Here is a 15,088-nt window from a genome sequence, read left to right on the forward strand (position 1 = left end):
AATTCCCCCTCGTGTTTCCAACCCATGTTAAGTCTCCCCTGCTCTTCATGTGTTTCATGTCTGTGTCTTACGTTGTCAAATTCTGGTTGTCATGTCTGCGTTTCATTATGTTTCCTGTTTTATTTTGGAAGGAGTCGTGTGTTCTTGGTTCTTTGTATTTAGCTTCACTGCTCCTGTCATTAGGTTCATGTTAGTCAGCTGTTTCCTCATGTGTCTCCACTTCCCCTGATCACCTCATGTGTGTATTTAAGTCCTCTGTTTTTGCATGTCATTTGTCAGGTCGTCTGCTCATCCATACCCTCACTTCAGCATTCTATGTCAGTTCATCACGTTTAAGGTTTTTCATGTTTAGCTTTAGTTCACCCAGTTTAGGCTATGGCTTAGTGTTCACCTGTGTCCTGCTGTTTGTACTCCCCTTTTGCTGGCCTCAATAAACGGCTTATTTTCTGTTAAATCTACGCCACGTTCAGTTTATGGAGTTGCGTTTGGGTCCTTTTGCTAACACCTACAGTCTGCCCTCGCCAGACTGTGACATATAGTGGACAAAAAGTTTTTTTTGGAGTGGCACAAATTTTTTGTGTGCCATCTTATTGAATGCAGAACAGCTGATTGTTCTGTAAATGGTTTGAAATGATTATTTAAAAAATCAAGGTAAAAGGTAAATGGATGCAAATAACTTTGTTGTTTGCAAAACTTGTGCATAGGATTTTAAAATTGACAATTTATATTTGCATTTAAAGTTATGAAATATGATTCATTAAACATGTTTGTGGTTGTTACAGTAAAAAATATCACTTTTTCTACTCTGATTTTATGTTTTTTGTCTGATTTCAGATCAATTGTGTTAATAAAGATATGTCAAAATGAAAATGTAACTGTAAATTCAGACACGTGAGGTTGTGCTGAAAAGGATGATAACAAACAAGGCAAAGTAAATAGTTTTTAAAGGTAAAATATGGAGGGAAAATCAAAAGTAGTTAAAAATGGCCAATTATACCCTGGACCCCAGAGGGTTAAACATTTTTTTAAAGTAACGCAATACTTTAAAAAAACAAACAATTTCCTTCCGGGTCAACCTTCAGGATCAATAAAGTTTTATTGAATTGAATTGAATATTTACTTTTCAAGTAATTAATTACTTTTAGAATATTGTAACTCAGTTACTAACTCAGTTACTTTTTTGAAGAAATAACTAGTAGCTCTAATTAATTACTTTTTCAAAGTAACTTCCCCAACACTGGTTACAGCCAAACAAAAACAGCTCTTTACTAACGCAGGACTGTGATTAAAATTCATCAATCATCAACAGAAAGCAGCTGGAAGTGTATGAACGAAAGTGTATGAACTCAATCTGCAGATTGGACATGAACAAGTTTTACTTCCTGTAAGTTTCTTGGTATTTGTGGTATCTTATTAGACATCACATCAGCTAAAGGGGAACCATGTGAAACAGGAAGTGTAGAACATTTTATCGTCAGTCCCATCAGAGCTGAGCTGCTTTCAGACGACTCCATCTTGTTGTGGATGCTGAAGCTGATCATGGTTCTCCTGTGGATGATCCTGTTGGTGCTTCTGCTCTGTGCAGAGGCCGAGAACGTGACCGAGGTCAGAGGAGAGCTGGGGACCAATGTCACTCTAACCTGCTCCAATCAGACATCAGCGATCCACTGGTACATGGAGATCCACAGTCAGTTCAGAGCATGTATCGGCCGCAGTTTTTCTTCAGCAGACTCTACCTACTGCTCTCCTGGTTTTGAAACCAAATTTTCAATCCTGGGAAACAAACTCGTGATTAAAAACTTGACAGCAGAGGACTGCAGGCTTTACTTCTGTGGCATCAAGAGAGGAGGCAGCATTCAGTTTGTGGAGACTTTCAGCCTCGTCTCAGGTTAGTAAAAGTTTTGGGGGTTTTTACTGTAATGCTGAAAACTACAGAAGCAGAAATATGTCCAAATTTCACACCTGAAGTTTCACATAGTTTGGCTACATACATCTGTCAGCTAAAGGAAGACGTCATTAAATAGAATCAGTGTGTCTGGATAACAACAAATTGTCCATTTTTGACCCGTTAAGGCCAGGATCTTATTTCCTGTGATCACGCTCTGTCTTGTAAACCTGAAAAAAAAATCTTACACAAGAACAACTGTGAGACTAACAAGCATGTCTGAGACTGAAAGACAACATCATGTAGTTCCTAAAAACAAGTGTCTTCCTCGTGTTTTCCTAGTTACATTCTGTGTTTCAGTTTCAGGGATCGAACCAACCTTATAATCAGCAGGTGACCTGCTGAGCTACAGCCACCCCGACTGTTTTAAGTGTCAGATCGGTCTAGACCTTTGAAAATAAACAGGCTTCAAATGTTATGCAGAACTCTGTGTTCTTACAACCAGGTCAATTTTGTTCCTTTAGTCAGTGTCTGAGAGGTCGTCACTGAAACTCAAGGCAGCTTCTTACAGTAACTTTGTACCTTTGTGTAACACACAGCCCGACAATCGTCCACACTTTGAGGCTTCAAAGGAACCAATTTGTTAAAAGGTGTTGATGGCTGGGCCAGTTCACAACTTAATCTCAAACTTTTAAAATGCAGATCACAAACATCTTAAACTAATCATCTGAAAAAGCCTCAGATGTCAGCTCAGTTTGCTTCTTTAAGAGTTTCTTCATACACTCATTCATTTCTTTGGCAATCTGTCTCTCTCTCCAGCTGTGTCTGCAACATCTGTCACAGTCACCGACAGTAACCGCCCAGACCAGCAATCTAACAAGAATGCATTGCAGAGTGATCGTGTCGTTTTCATCTCTCTGAGCCTGAATGCTGCACTCGTTCTTGTGGTAATCTGTGAGTCTGTTTCTTTCTCTAAATCTTTGTGGTCTCTCTGCTCTTCTATTAATATCAGCACACCTCCACAGCGTGCAACATCGTGGTGCATTTAGAGGTGCAGACGTGTGACCATCAGATCGCGTTTCAGAGAAGTAATGAAGCTATTTTTTGAAACATGTTTGAGCTCAAGTTAAAGATCTGCAAAAGATTTAGCTAGACTATTATTGTCATCACTCATAATCAGTAGTGTCCTTGATGTATGGATGCCGATGTGTTATGTAAAAAAATGAATTAGTGAAAAAATTACAGTAGTATCAGTATTTCACAGCTGCAGCTCTGATGATTAGTACAAACTAATATAAACCACAATCATCTAAAATTGTTCTTTAGTGGTAGTTTTGTGGGGCCTAAATTAAAGACCTGTTGTAATGGAGTGTATCAGAATTTCAGGAGCGGGACCACGCCTCCAAACACGCTTCTTCCGGTTCTCATAGGTTCCCCCAGTTCTGCAAGCTGTCATTCTCGTTTACGTCTCCCACCCTCCTTCCTCTTTTCAATTCTTTAACTTCTTCACTTTTATTTATTACATTGGGAACCTGCCAGGCCCGGGAGCCGTCGCCCGTCCCCTTCGAGGTGTTCCCCGAACCGCAGCTCAATTCATGTCCAAGCATTCACCTGCTTTACCTAGTAAAACGCTGTCAAACCTAAAATGCGGTCGTGGGCCCAGCTAGTGAAATACTTATTATGCTTTTCTTATTGTTCTTAAATGCATGACCACATGTTCATATTAAAGGTGGAGCTGCAGAGATCTCATAAAAATCAAAAAATAAGGTTTAAATATTTTAATAACAATGGATGAAAGAAGTAATAATGTGTGTGGGGACACTGAGGCCCTGCAGAGCCTGCTGGCTGACAGAGAGTCAGAGGAAGGAGCTTTTACAGACAGGTGTCACATATTGGGGGAGGAGGAGCTAACTGGACTTCCTGAAGGCTGAAAGTTTAACTTTTGAATGTTTTTCTTGTCTTTTATTTAGAGTGTGAGATATAAGCTCATGTTCTTTTAGAGTTTCACCTACCAAGCAGAGCAGCAGTTTGCTGTTTGTGTAGAAAGAGATCAGTGTTACTGTGAATTAGAGCTCATACTTGTTTCTGATCAGAGTGTAGTTCAGACCTGCAGCAGCTTCCAGTCACAGTTTAAAAACTCAACTTCCTCTCTTTGTGTTCTCCCAGATGTTTCAGCTGTGCTTCTGCTGTGCCAGATGTTGAAAGGTTTCTCTGCACAGTGGAGAAATGTGTTGTATGTGATGAGTGCTGATGTGAATGTGATGGTGAAGTGACTCCTCTGATGGTCTGTTGGCAGGTCTGAGTTGTGTATCGTTGTCTCTGAAGAGGAGAATCAGCAAGTATCAGGCAAACCTCCCTCCAGCTGGGACCAGTGAGAGGCTGGAGGCTCCACAGGTAACTCAAAGTGTACAGGTGACCCTGCAGCTCATGCTCATTGTTCTCCTTCAGTGCTACTTTGTCCTGTACTCAGTGCTGCTGTTGTGTTTCAGTACGAGGAGATCCAGCTCCCCCGTCGATCTGCTGCTCCTGCTACAGAGTGCATTTACTACAATGTTCAATTTCCTCGCTCCACACTGCGTCGACGCTGACGGACACACCTGGACAGGTGGATGATACTTGCTGCGTTCAGAACTGGTGGACAGTCAGTGTCATCAATGAAGACTTCCTGCTTCTCTATTTGACAACCATTTAAAGAAATACCTGCAAGACTAATTGACCTCAGATATGATATGATGATATGATATGAACCCGAGAATGTGACCTTTGGCCAAACCTGCTTCAAAGTGCTTTCAGATTTAAGGTGGATAAGCCAGAACTCAAAAGCACTGTAAAACCAGTCATCTGTGACGGACCCATGAATACCAAACCACATCTACAGGTTTAATAAGAACATAGACTATGTTTCCATTCAAACAATGTTTGTTTGAGGGAAGGTCAGGTGAAGCAAAACCTCACATTCCCACATTTATATACCAGCAGCAGGACTTCACTAACCTTTAAAGAACATGTAATCCATTGTTTGTGCACATTTTTAGGTTTATTCTTTCATTCATTATTGGTTTAGGAATTCAGACGTTGTCATATATTTCTACTCTCACCAGTGTTTTTATAGCAACACTGCAAATGTCAGGTTTCTTTAGTTTGTTCTTTTAATGTTGTGTTTGCTTTAATCAGAAAATGTGGTTTGATGTACTTCTCTGTAACATTTAGTATAAACACATTAAACATGTGAGAACACCAATGCAGAGAAAACAAACCTGTCTGATGTTCTTTAAAGAAGAGTTTCACAATGTTCTGCTCCTCTGTAGAATGCCAGTTTCTTGTCTTCATATATTGTATGTTTTGCCCCACCCACAGGTGCAGTCACCATGCATGACTGCGTCTGGACTTCTTTTTCTTTGCAAGCTCCTTTGACTACAATGACCTGGATGACTGAGAACCTTCACAGACGTATTTTCCCAGTTTAGTTGTCGCTCCTGTTCCGTCTTTGCTGGAGTTTTGTTCATGTTTACCAGCCTCAATAAAACCGCGATCTTTTGGTTGTAGTCTCCACTCCGTCTCCTCCAGTGTCTCAACACTTAATATGAATGTCAAAAACTTAATATGAATGCAATTTTTGGAAAACCAAATGTTACTTCAAATAATGACTGCATTGTTACATATTTTATTCACAGTTTGCAGAGTCTATCTTGGATGATGTGCCAGTAAAGTTCAGTAACTCAGCTTCATTATTCATTCATTCATTTATTTATGTGTGTGTTGCTTTGTGTGTTTCAATAGATATTCCCAATGTTCGAGTTCAGCTTTGATTGCAACTGGTTTGATGGATTATTCAATTATTTTGTGTTTCTTAATATGTTAGCATTATGCTTAATGTTGGCAAAGAATTTATATATATATATAAGTGTGTGTGTGTGCGTGTGCGTGTGTGTTGTTGCATGGTTTGCTGGTGTTTAGCCTCTGCTATACCCCTGTGTCTTTTCTGTTTTTCAGTTTAATTCAATAGCGGGTTTCTTATTTACTTTGATATAATTGTTATTGTTCTTTGTTAGGATTTCAATTAAAATGTGCTGTATTGGAATGACATTTTATTCCCCTTGTGTTTTGTCCTTCCCACAAGTTTCACTTCCTGTAGAGTTACTTGGTATTTGTGGTTTGTCTGAAGGTGTTGCACACGACATAATCATCGCCTGAAGTAGGAAGTGTAGAGGAGTTCTCTATCAGAGTCCATCAGAGCTGAGCTGCTTTCAGACGACTCCATCTTGTTGTGGATGCTGAAGCTGATCATGGTTCTCCTGTGGATGATCCTGTTGGTGCTTCTGCTCTGTGCAGAGGCCGAGAACGTGACCGAGGTCAGAGGAGAGCTGGGGACCAATGTCACTCTAACCTGCTCCAATCAGACATCAGAGATCCACTGGTACATGGAGATCCACAGTCAGTTCAGAGCAGGTATCGGCCGCAGTTTTTCTTCAGCAGGCTCTACCTACTGCTCTCCTGGTTTTGAAACCAAATTTTCAATCCTGGGAAACAAACTCGTGATTAAAAACTTGACAGCAGAGGACTGCAGGCTTTACTTCTGTGCCATCAAGAGAAATGGCAGCATTCAGTTTGTGGAGACTTTCAGCCTCGTCTCAGGTTAGTAAAAGTTTTGGGGGTTTTTACTGTAATGCTGAAAACTACAGAAGCAGAAATATGTCCAAATTTCACACCTGAAGTTTCACATAGTTTGGCTACATACATCTGTCAGCTAAAGGAAGACGTCATTAAATAGAATCAGTGTGTCTGGATAACAACAAATTGTCCATTTTTGACCCGTTAAGGCCAGGATCTTATTTCCTGTGATTTAGCTAGACTATTATTGTCTTGTAAACCTGAAAAAAAAATCTTACACAAGAACAACTGTGAGACTAACAAGCATGTCTGAGACTGAAAGACAACATCATGTAGTTCCTAAAAACAAGTGTCTTCCTCGTGTTTTCCTAGTTACATTCTGTGTTTCAGTTTCAGGGATCGAACCAACCTTATAATCAGCAGGTGACCTGCTGAGCTACAGCCACCCCGACTGTTTTAAGTGTCAGATCGGTCTAGACCTTTGAAAATAAACAGGCTTCAAATGTTATGCAGAACTCTGTGTTCTTACAACCAGGTCAATTTTGTTCCTTTAGTCAGTGTCTGAGAGGTCGTCACTGAAACTCAAGGCAGCTTCTTACAGTAACTTTGTACCTTTGTGTAACACACAGCCCGACAATCGTCCACACTTTGAGGCTTCAAAGGAACCAATTTGTTAAAAGGTGTTGATGGCTGGGCCAGTTCACAACTTAATCTCAAACTTTTAAAATGCAGATCACAAACATCTTAAACTAATCATCTGAAAAAGCCTCAGATGTCAGCTCAGTTTGCTTCTTTAAGAGTTTCTTCATACACTCATTCATTTCTTTGGCAATCTGTCTCTCTCTCCAGCTGTGTCTGCAACATCTGTCACAGTCACCGACAGTAACCGCCCAGACCAGCAATCTAACCAGAATGCATTGCAGAGTGATCGTGTCGTTTTCATCTCTCTGAGCCTGAATGCTGCACTCGTTCTTGTGGTAATCTGTGAGTCTGTTTCTTTCTCTAAATCTTTGTGGTCTCTCTGCTCTTCTATTAATATCAGCACACCTCCACAGCGTGCAACATCGTGGTGCATTTAGAGGTGCAGACGTGTGACCATCAGATCGCGTTTCAGAGAAGTAATGAAGCTATTTTTTGAAACATGTTTGAGCTCAAGTTAAAGATCTGCAAAAGATTTAGCTAGACTATTATTGTCATCACTCATAATCAGTAGTGTCCTTGATGTATGGATGCCGATGTGTTATGTAAAAAAATGAATTAGTGAAAAAATTACAGTAGTATCAGTATTTCACAGCTGCAGCTCTGATGATTAGTACAAACTAATATAAACCACAATCATCTAAAATTGTTCTTTAGTGGTAGTTTTGTGGGGCCTAAATTAAAGACCTGTTGTAATGGAGTGTATCAGAATTTCAGGAGCGGGACCACGCCTCCAAACACGCTTCTTCCGGTTCTCATAGGTTCCCCCAGTTCTGCAAGCTGTCATTCTCGTTTACGTCTCCCACCCTCCTTCCTCTTTTCAATTCTTTAACTTCTTCACTTTTATTTATTACATTGGGAACCTGCCAGGCCCGGGAGCCGTCGCCCGTCCCTTCGAGGTGTTCCCCGAACCGCAGCTCAATTCATGTCCAAGCATTCACCTGCTTTACCTAGTAAAACGCTGTCAAACCTAAAATGTGGTCGTGGGCCCAGCTAGTGAAATACTTATTATGCTTTTCTTATTGTTCTTAAATGCATGACCACATGTTCATATTAAAGGTGGAGCTGCAGAGATCTCATAAAAATCAAAAAATAAGGTTTAAATGTTTTAATAACAATGGATGAAAGAAGTAATAATGTGTGTGGGGACACTGAGGCCCTGCAGAGCCTGCTGGCTGAGAGAGAGTCAGAGGAAGGAGCTTTTACAGACAGGTGTCACATATTGGGGGAGGAGGAGCTAACTGGACTTCCTGAAGGCTGAAAGTTTAACTTTTGAATGTTTTTCTTGTCTTTTATTTAGAGTGTGAGATATAAGCTCATGTTCTTTTAGAGTTTCACCTTCCAAGCAGAGCAGCAGTTTGCTGTTTGTGTAGAAAGAGATCAGTGTTACTGTGAATTAGAGCTCATACTTGTTTCTGATCAGAGTGTAGTTCAGACCTGCAGCAGCTTCCAGTCACAGTTTAAAAACTCAACTTCCTCTCTTTGTGTTCTCCCAGATGTTTCAGCTGTGCTTCTGCTGTGCCAGATGTTGAAAGGTTTCTCTGCACAGTGGAGAAATGTGTTGTATGTGATGAGTGCTGATGTGAATGTGATGGTGAAGTGACTCCTCTGATGGTCTGTTGGCAGGTCTGAGTTGTGTATCACTGTCTCTGAAGAGGAGAATCAGCAAGTATCAGGCAAACCTCCCTCCAGCTGGGACCAGTGAGAGGCTGGAGGCTCCACTGGTAACTCAAAGTGTACAGGTGACCCTGCAGCTCATGCTCATTGTTCTCCTTCAGTGCTACTTTGTCCTGTACTCAGTGCTGCTGTTGTGTTTCAGTACGAGGAGATCCAGCTCCCCCCTCTGTCTGCTGCTCCTGCTACAGAGAGCATTTACTACAAACTGCAGGTTCCTCAGCTGTCACTGCCTCAAAGCTGATGGACACACCTGGACAGGTGGATGATACCTGGTGGATTCAGATTTTGTGGACAGAGGTCAGTCTGATGTCTCAGGACTTTCTGCTCCTCTGCTTGTGGGAGGATTTCTTTCTTCCTGTCGCAAAAATCCACAAACTTGACAAACATCAGAAATGCAGTGAGATTAATTTCAGTCAGAAACAATCTGCTCTGCTTCTGAGCTCAGATGGACCCAAAGATGTGACAACCTTTAGCCAAACCTGCTTTAAGGTGGTTTAGGATTTAAGGTGGATATGCCAGAATTCAAAGCTGTTGTTAAAACCTTTAAATATTTATTTGTTCTGTCTCTGTTTGCATCTGTTTAACAGGTTTTTTTTTTAGCTGTCTGGTTGTTTATGCTATTCTGAACACATTCAAAGCTTAAGTAAGTCAAGTTTATTTAAAGATTGGCTTTAACAGGCATCATGAAACAGCAAGCTGGAAAAAAGTAAAAATTATGAAAATATCTATAAAATATAATTTAAAAAACTGAGCTAATTGCACCAAACCAACAAAACTGCATGTTCAGAATAGAAAAAAACTGAACTCAAAAACAATCATAACAAAAGAGTCCCAGCTCCAAAGCCTCTGTGCCCCCATTTAGTCTGTGAGGGGCTCAAAATGTATTAATCCATTTTGAGCCTGCTACTGAAGACTGCAAGCAGCTGAGTGTTTAACAAGAAGTTGAGATGAACGGCCTGGAGATCATTCATTTAGGGCTCTTTATGTAAGTGTGGGAATTGTAAAATCAATTTAAAAAAATGTTAAGTTTTACATTTCTACCCTCACAAGCTCCAGGTGGTAACCAAGAGATTGACAAGACCCAAATAGTCTTCCTTCAGAGGGTGTCAGGGTTTCCCTTCAAGATACAGTCAGTGAATGACTCGGAGTAGAGATGCTGCTCCTCCACATTGCACTGAGCTGTCTGAGGTAATAATAATAATAATAATGGATACTTTATTGATCCCCATGGGGAAATTACTTGTTTTTCTCTGCATTTGACCCATTCACTCAGTGAAGCAGTGGGCAGCCCACTAAGCAGGCGCCCAGGGAGCAGTGTGTAGGGACGGTACCTTGCTCAGGGGTACCTCAGGGTAGCCGTTAAATGGATTCGAACCGCCGACCTTCCGATCATGGGGTGACCACTTTACCTACTGAGCTATCCCTGCCCCTAGTAGTAGTTTGAGCATCTAACAAGGATTGCTCCTGGACACCTTCGAGGTGTGCTGAGGCTCCTGAACCCAAAAGAGCTAGGTGGCCAGGAGAGGTGGGAGGTCTGAGCATCTCTGCTTGTGTTATTTTTAGAGTATTGTTAACAATAAATTGACTTTGAGGTCTTTGCAAATCATTGCATCCTGTTGTTATTTACATTTTTCACTTTCATGGCTGAGCAGCCGGTGTGTTTAGGTCCACACTGCAAACACACCAGCTGCTCAGCCGTGACAGACCCAGCTTCCAAACCTTTTTCAGAATGGTGCTTTGTTTGCTTCAGAACATTTAAAATACATTTCTACATATGTGTGGCATTATTCATTTGATCTGTGAAACTACACTGTTGAGGAATGAACATGTATTCCAGTAACTGTGAAGATTTTTTGTTTGATTGACGCGTTCGTCTTCAGTTTAGGCATTCAGAAGTTGTAGCCTCAAGTGGAAGTTCCCTCCAGTGTTAGAAGTGTTTTAAAACAACACTGTGACTGTCAGGTTGCTTTTCCTTTGTTTTTCTTACATTCAGTGTTTTCTTGTTTTGGAGTAGAAAGTGTACTTTAATGTACTTTAATTACATGTACTGTCAAGTTTAGTGTTAACACATTAAACGTAACAACACCAATGAAGAGAAACCAAATCCGTTTGGTGTTTTTTTTTTTTTCAAATAGTTTCATAAAGTTCTGCTTCTTGGGGGCTGTGTGGGTGTTTGTTGGTCAGACTTGACTTAAAAACGAATCAGAACTTTAATCACACTTTCTGAAAATGACCACAGGTGATAAACTGCAAAAAACGTTTTCGTTGTTGCTCCTCTGTAGAAAACCAATTTCCTGTTTTCAGATATTATGACTATGTTAATCCCTTCCCACCTCCCACCAGTGAAAAACTCACAAGAAACCCCTAGTATCTGCTGAGTGGAACAACCAGAGGTGTCCTTGTTCACCTATATGAGAAGAGATGAGGCGAAAACATGCAGGTGGTTTGTTCAGATGCTACTTTGCAAACCTACACCCTACTGCTGTGCTCCTTTTAGAGAGCAGAGACTTTCTCCTTGCCACGCTTCCAAGATAAAAAAAATATATAAATAATGCGGATATAAATAAATAATAATAATAAAGGAAATTCTGCAGTCTGTGAACCGTTATTTCTTTTCTAATTAGGGTTGCAAAATTCCCGGAATTTTCAAAGATGGAATCTTTCCATGGGAATTAACGGGAATTTATGGGAATTAACGGGAATTAACGGGAATTTATGGGAATAAAGTGGGAATTTTCAAAATTGAAGGTTGGCTCTTCTTAGGGAACTTAAATATAGTTGAGGAAAGTATATTTTAGCATAATATTGACAAAAACAAACAAATGCAATTCAAATACACTTGAATATCCATGCCATTCCTTAATCACATGTACAGAGCACAAGCTTGCTGCATGGCTATTGAGACCACCTACTGGCACTGTGCATGCCTCCATCACATGTACACATGGACCACACTTTTGAGCCTGAAGGACAAAGAGTATTAAAGGCACACATTTGAGCCTGTGGACTTAACAAGTGAGGTAAGTTTTGATGATATTATGGGAAAATATATTCATTAAATGTTTAAATTGTGAATATCACATAAAATGTATTAATCTGGTAGATAGCAATCTGATAAGATGCTAAATAAAATGCTAGCATCTGATAAGATGCTAAATAAAATGCTAGCATCTAATAAGATGCTAAATAAAATGCTAGCATCTGTTAGATGCTAAATAAAATGCTAGCATCTGTTAGATGCTAAATAAAATGCCAGCATCTGTTAGATGCTAAATAAAATGCTAGCATCTGTTAGATGCTAAATAAGCCATAGCTAGTATAACATAAAGAAGATGCTAGCTTCCTCATTTGGTTGTTTTGTTTTGAAGATCATTCCAGTTGTTTAGCTAGCCTTACTATTTATATCTGTTTATTATCATATTGCAATTGTATTATTACGATCTCTTGCATTGCATTAGCATTTTTACAAGCTCTTGTTTTATTTTACAGAAAAATGCCACGTGCGCTATCTGATGTGTGGAGACATTTTACACCAGCTAATGTACAAGGGAAATCTGTATATATGTGTAAGTATTGTGATAAGACGTACGTGAAGAATGCCACAAAAATGCAGCAGCACATTGCAAAGTGCAAAAAAATTCCTCAAGGCCCAACACATGCAGCAGCCAGGAGTTCCACTCAAGGGGAAAATGAATCTGTTTCAGCTGTATCAGAGTCAGATACCCACTCATCAGCTCCTGGTCCCTCTGGCATCAGAGGATTCTTTGATTTTATGGATGACACTAGCCAGAAAAACGCAGATGAGTGTTTCGCTCGTGCAATCTATGCAGCTGGCTCACCCCTGATGCTGACATCCAATGTGTACTGGAAGAGATTTTTGAATGTTCTCCGACCAGCATACATTCCCCCAACCAGACATGCATTGTCTACTCATCTACTGGATGAAGAGTTCAGTCGAGTTCAAGCAAAGGTGAAACAGACCATTGACCAAGGTGACTGTATTTCAGTCATCACTGATGGATGGTCTAATATCAGGGGACAAGGAATTATTAACTACATAATCACCACTCCTCAGCCTGTGTTCTACTAGAGTGTAGACACAAAGGAAAACAGACACACAGGCCAATACATTGCAGATGAGCTAAAAGTGATCATCAATGACCTTGGACCAGATAAGGTTTTTGCACTGGTCACTGACAATGCAGCCAACATGAAGGTTGCCTGGGCACATGTGGAGGAGACCTACCCTCATATAACTACTATTGGCTGTGCAGCCCATACACTAAACCTTCTCCTAAAAGACATAATGGCACTAAAAACAATGGACACTCTGAATAAGAGAGTGAAGCAAGTTCTGAAATATGTTAAAGGCAAACAAGTAACTTCCGCTACATTTCTGTCAAAGCAAAAGTTAAAGAACAAGAGTACTACACTGAAGCTTCCCAGCATAACGCGATGGGGTGGTGTTGTTATCATGTTTGACAGCCTTCTGAAGGGAAAGGAGTCTCTGCAAGAGATGGCCAGATGTCCAGTGCCTTTTTGCAGAACTCAAAGAAGAAATCCAGACAATTCTGCCCACTTCCCTACTACTGAAAGCAGAGGAAACGGCTGTGGTCAAGTCATTGGAACAGCGGAGGGAGTTCTGCATGAAGCCAGTGCATGCAGCAGCATACATGCTGGACCCCAAATATGACAAGGGCATACTTTCTGGGGAAGAGATCAACGGTGCCTATGCGGTCATTACAGCCATGTCTGACCACCTGGGTCTCGATAAAGGCAAAGTTCTAGGCAGTTTGGCAAAGTATCGAACAAAGCAAGGCCTTTGGAAAGGGGATGGAATATGGCAGTCATGCCAGCACATATCTGCAGCCACCTGGTGGAAGGGACTATGTGAATCTGAGGCCCTTGCACCTGTAGCCTCCATTCTCCTCCAAATCCCACCATCATCAGCTGCCTCCGAGCACAACTGGTCACTGTTTGGGAACACCCACACAAAGGTTCGCAACAGGCTCACAAATGTGAGAGTGGAAAAGCTGGTCGGCATTCGGGCAAACCTACGGCTCTTTGAGCCTGACACAGAGCCATCCTCAACAAGGCTGGAAAGTGACACTGAAGAGGAAGACTCAGAGTTGGATGCTGAGGAAGTGGACATGTTGTTGGATGATGATGAGGTCCAGGAAGAGTCTATTGACTGAGCAAAAATGAGAAAAGAGGATTGCTTGAAGGAAGATTTGCATGTTTAATGGGACGTTTTGGAGGATAAGTGGCATTTTTCATTTAACCTTTTGAATGGGACTTTGTGGAGATTTTTGGACAGGGGGCATTTTTGAATGAGCGGGGTTAGGGGATGGTAATATTGAACTCAACATTTCTGTTTTTATTCATCCATGAAACAAGTTATTGAAACGTGTTCTATTCTACTGTACTTACAAATAAATCTGTTTAAATATCTGTTGAAAACATTTTGCATGGAGGTTTTCTTATGATTTCTGTTTATATTTATGCTTGGAAATAATATATTCCCAGTTAGTTCTCCTAAATTCCCATTAATTTCCATAATTCCCATTATTTCCATGGACAGTTTCCAATATGGAATATTTCCAAAATTCCCAAGCTTAACTTACCATGGAAATTTACCGGAAACTTTTCGGAAATTTACCGGAAATTTTCCGCCCCTTTGCAACCCTATTTCTAATCCTTCCAAATAAACCATGTTTGCTGAGTCTCTCTACTGTGATAACTTTAACATTTAACATGTTTAATTATTTATCATATTGAGACTATTTATCCACTTTGTTACACATTACTATGCAGAGAGAAACATCTATTATTAAGCTATGAGTGGGTTAGCTTACTAACTGTTTCCCTCGTCTTTATTCTCTCTCCTCTACATTTTCCCTCCATTCACTCTCCTACAGCTGGGCCTCCTCCACATCCAGACAAAAGAGATGAGGCTGATCTTGACTTTTCCTCTTTGGCTGCACATGCTATGGTTTTCAGTAATCCCAGTGGGATGAAATGTTGTTGGAACTCTTGAAGTCAAAGGGATCTCCTGTCTCTAGCAAGTTAGAGGCTGTTCCACCCCTTCCCTACAGATTTTGGACTAATGGCTTGGCCCCTAAAACGAAAATGCTCTTTTCCCCAGGTTTACCTGGGCTGGTGGTGTCATGGCTACTGAACGGACCCACGCGCAGACAGTTCTTTCAAGGAAACAAA

At 40.7% G+C, this 15,088-nt stretch overlaps 2 protein-coding genes across 3 annotated transcripts; both read left to right on the forward strand.

The window, feature by feature from the left end:
• The first annotated feature begins 1,524 nt into the window (after positions 1–1,524).
• LOC147301637 (uncharacterized) lies at positions 1,525–4,498 on the forward strand. The gene is made up of 3 exons (XM_086283710.1): positions 1,525–1,888; positions 2,705–2,839; positions 4,182–4,498. Exons 1-3 carry the CDS (start codon positions 1,525–1,527, stop codon positions 4,496–4,498), a joined length of 816 nt encoding a protein of 271 aa, XP_086139836.1.
• Positions 4,499–6,156: 1,658 nt separating this feature from the next.
• Positions 6,157–9,138, forward strand: LOC147301638 (uncharacterized). Of its 2 annotated transcripts, XM_086283741.1 has the most exons (4): positions 6,157–6,520; positions 7,346–7,480; positions 8,822–8,919; positions 9,015–9,113. In XM_086283741.1, the coding sequence occupies exons 1-4, from the start codon at positions 6,157–6,159 to the stop codon at positions 9,111–9,113; spliced, it is 696 nt and encodes a 231-aa protein (XP_086139867.1). The 2 variants fall into 2 exon arrangements, with proteins under 2 accessions (XP_086139867.1, XP_086139866.1); XM_086283740.1 differs by having other exon boundaries at positions 8,822–9,138.
• Positions 9,139–15,088: the final 5,950 nt, after the last annotated feature.

The sequence above is a fragment of the Aulonocara sp. 'chitande type north' Nkhata Bay genome, linkage group LG23 (assembly GCF_057382095.1).
Source record: "Aulonocara sp. 'chitande type north' Nkhata Bay isolate Kocher_YH1m ecotype deep benthic linkage group LG23, A_spYH_male_GT1.1, whole genome shotgun sequence".
In the NCBI taxonomy this organism is placed as follows: Eukaryota; Metazoa; Chordata; class Actinopteri; order Cichliformes; family Cichlidae; genus Aulonocara; species Aulonocara sp. 'chitande type north' Nkhata Bay.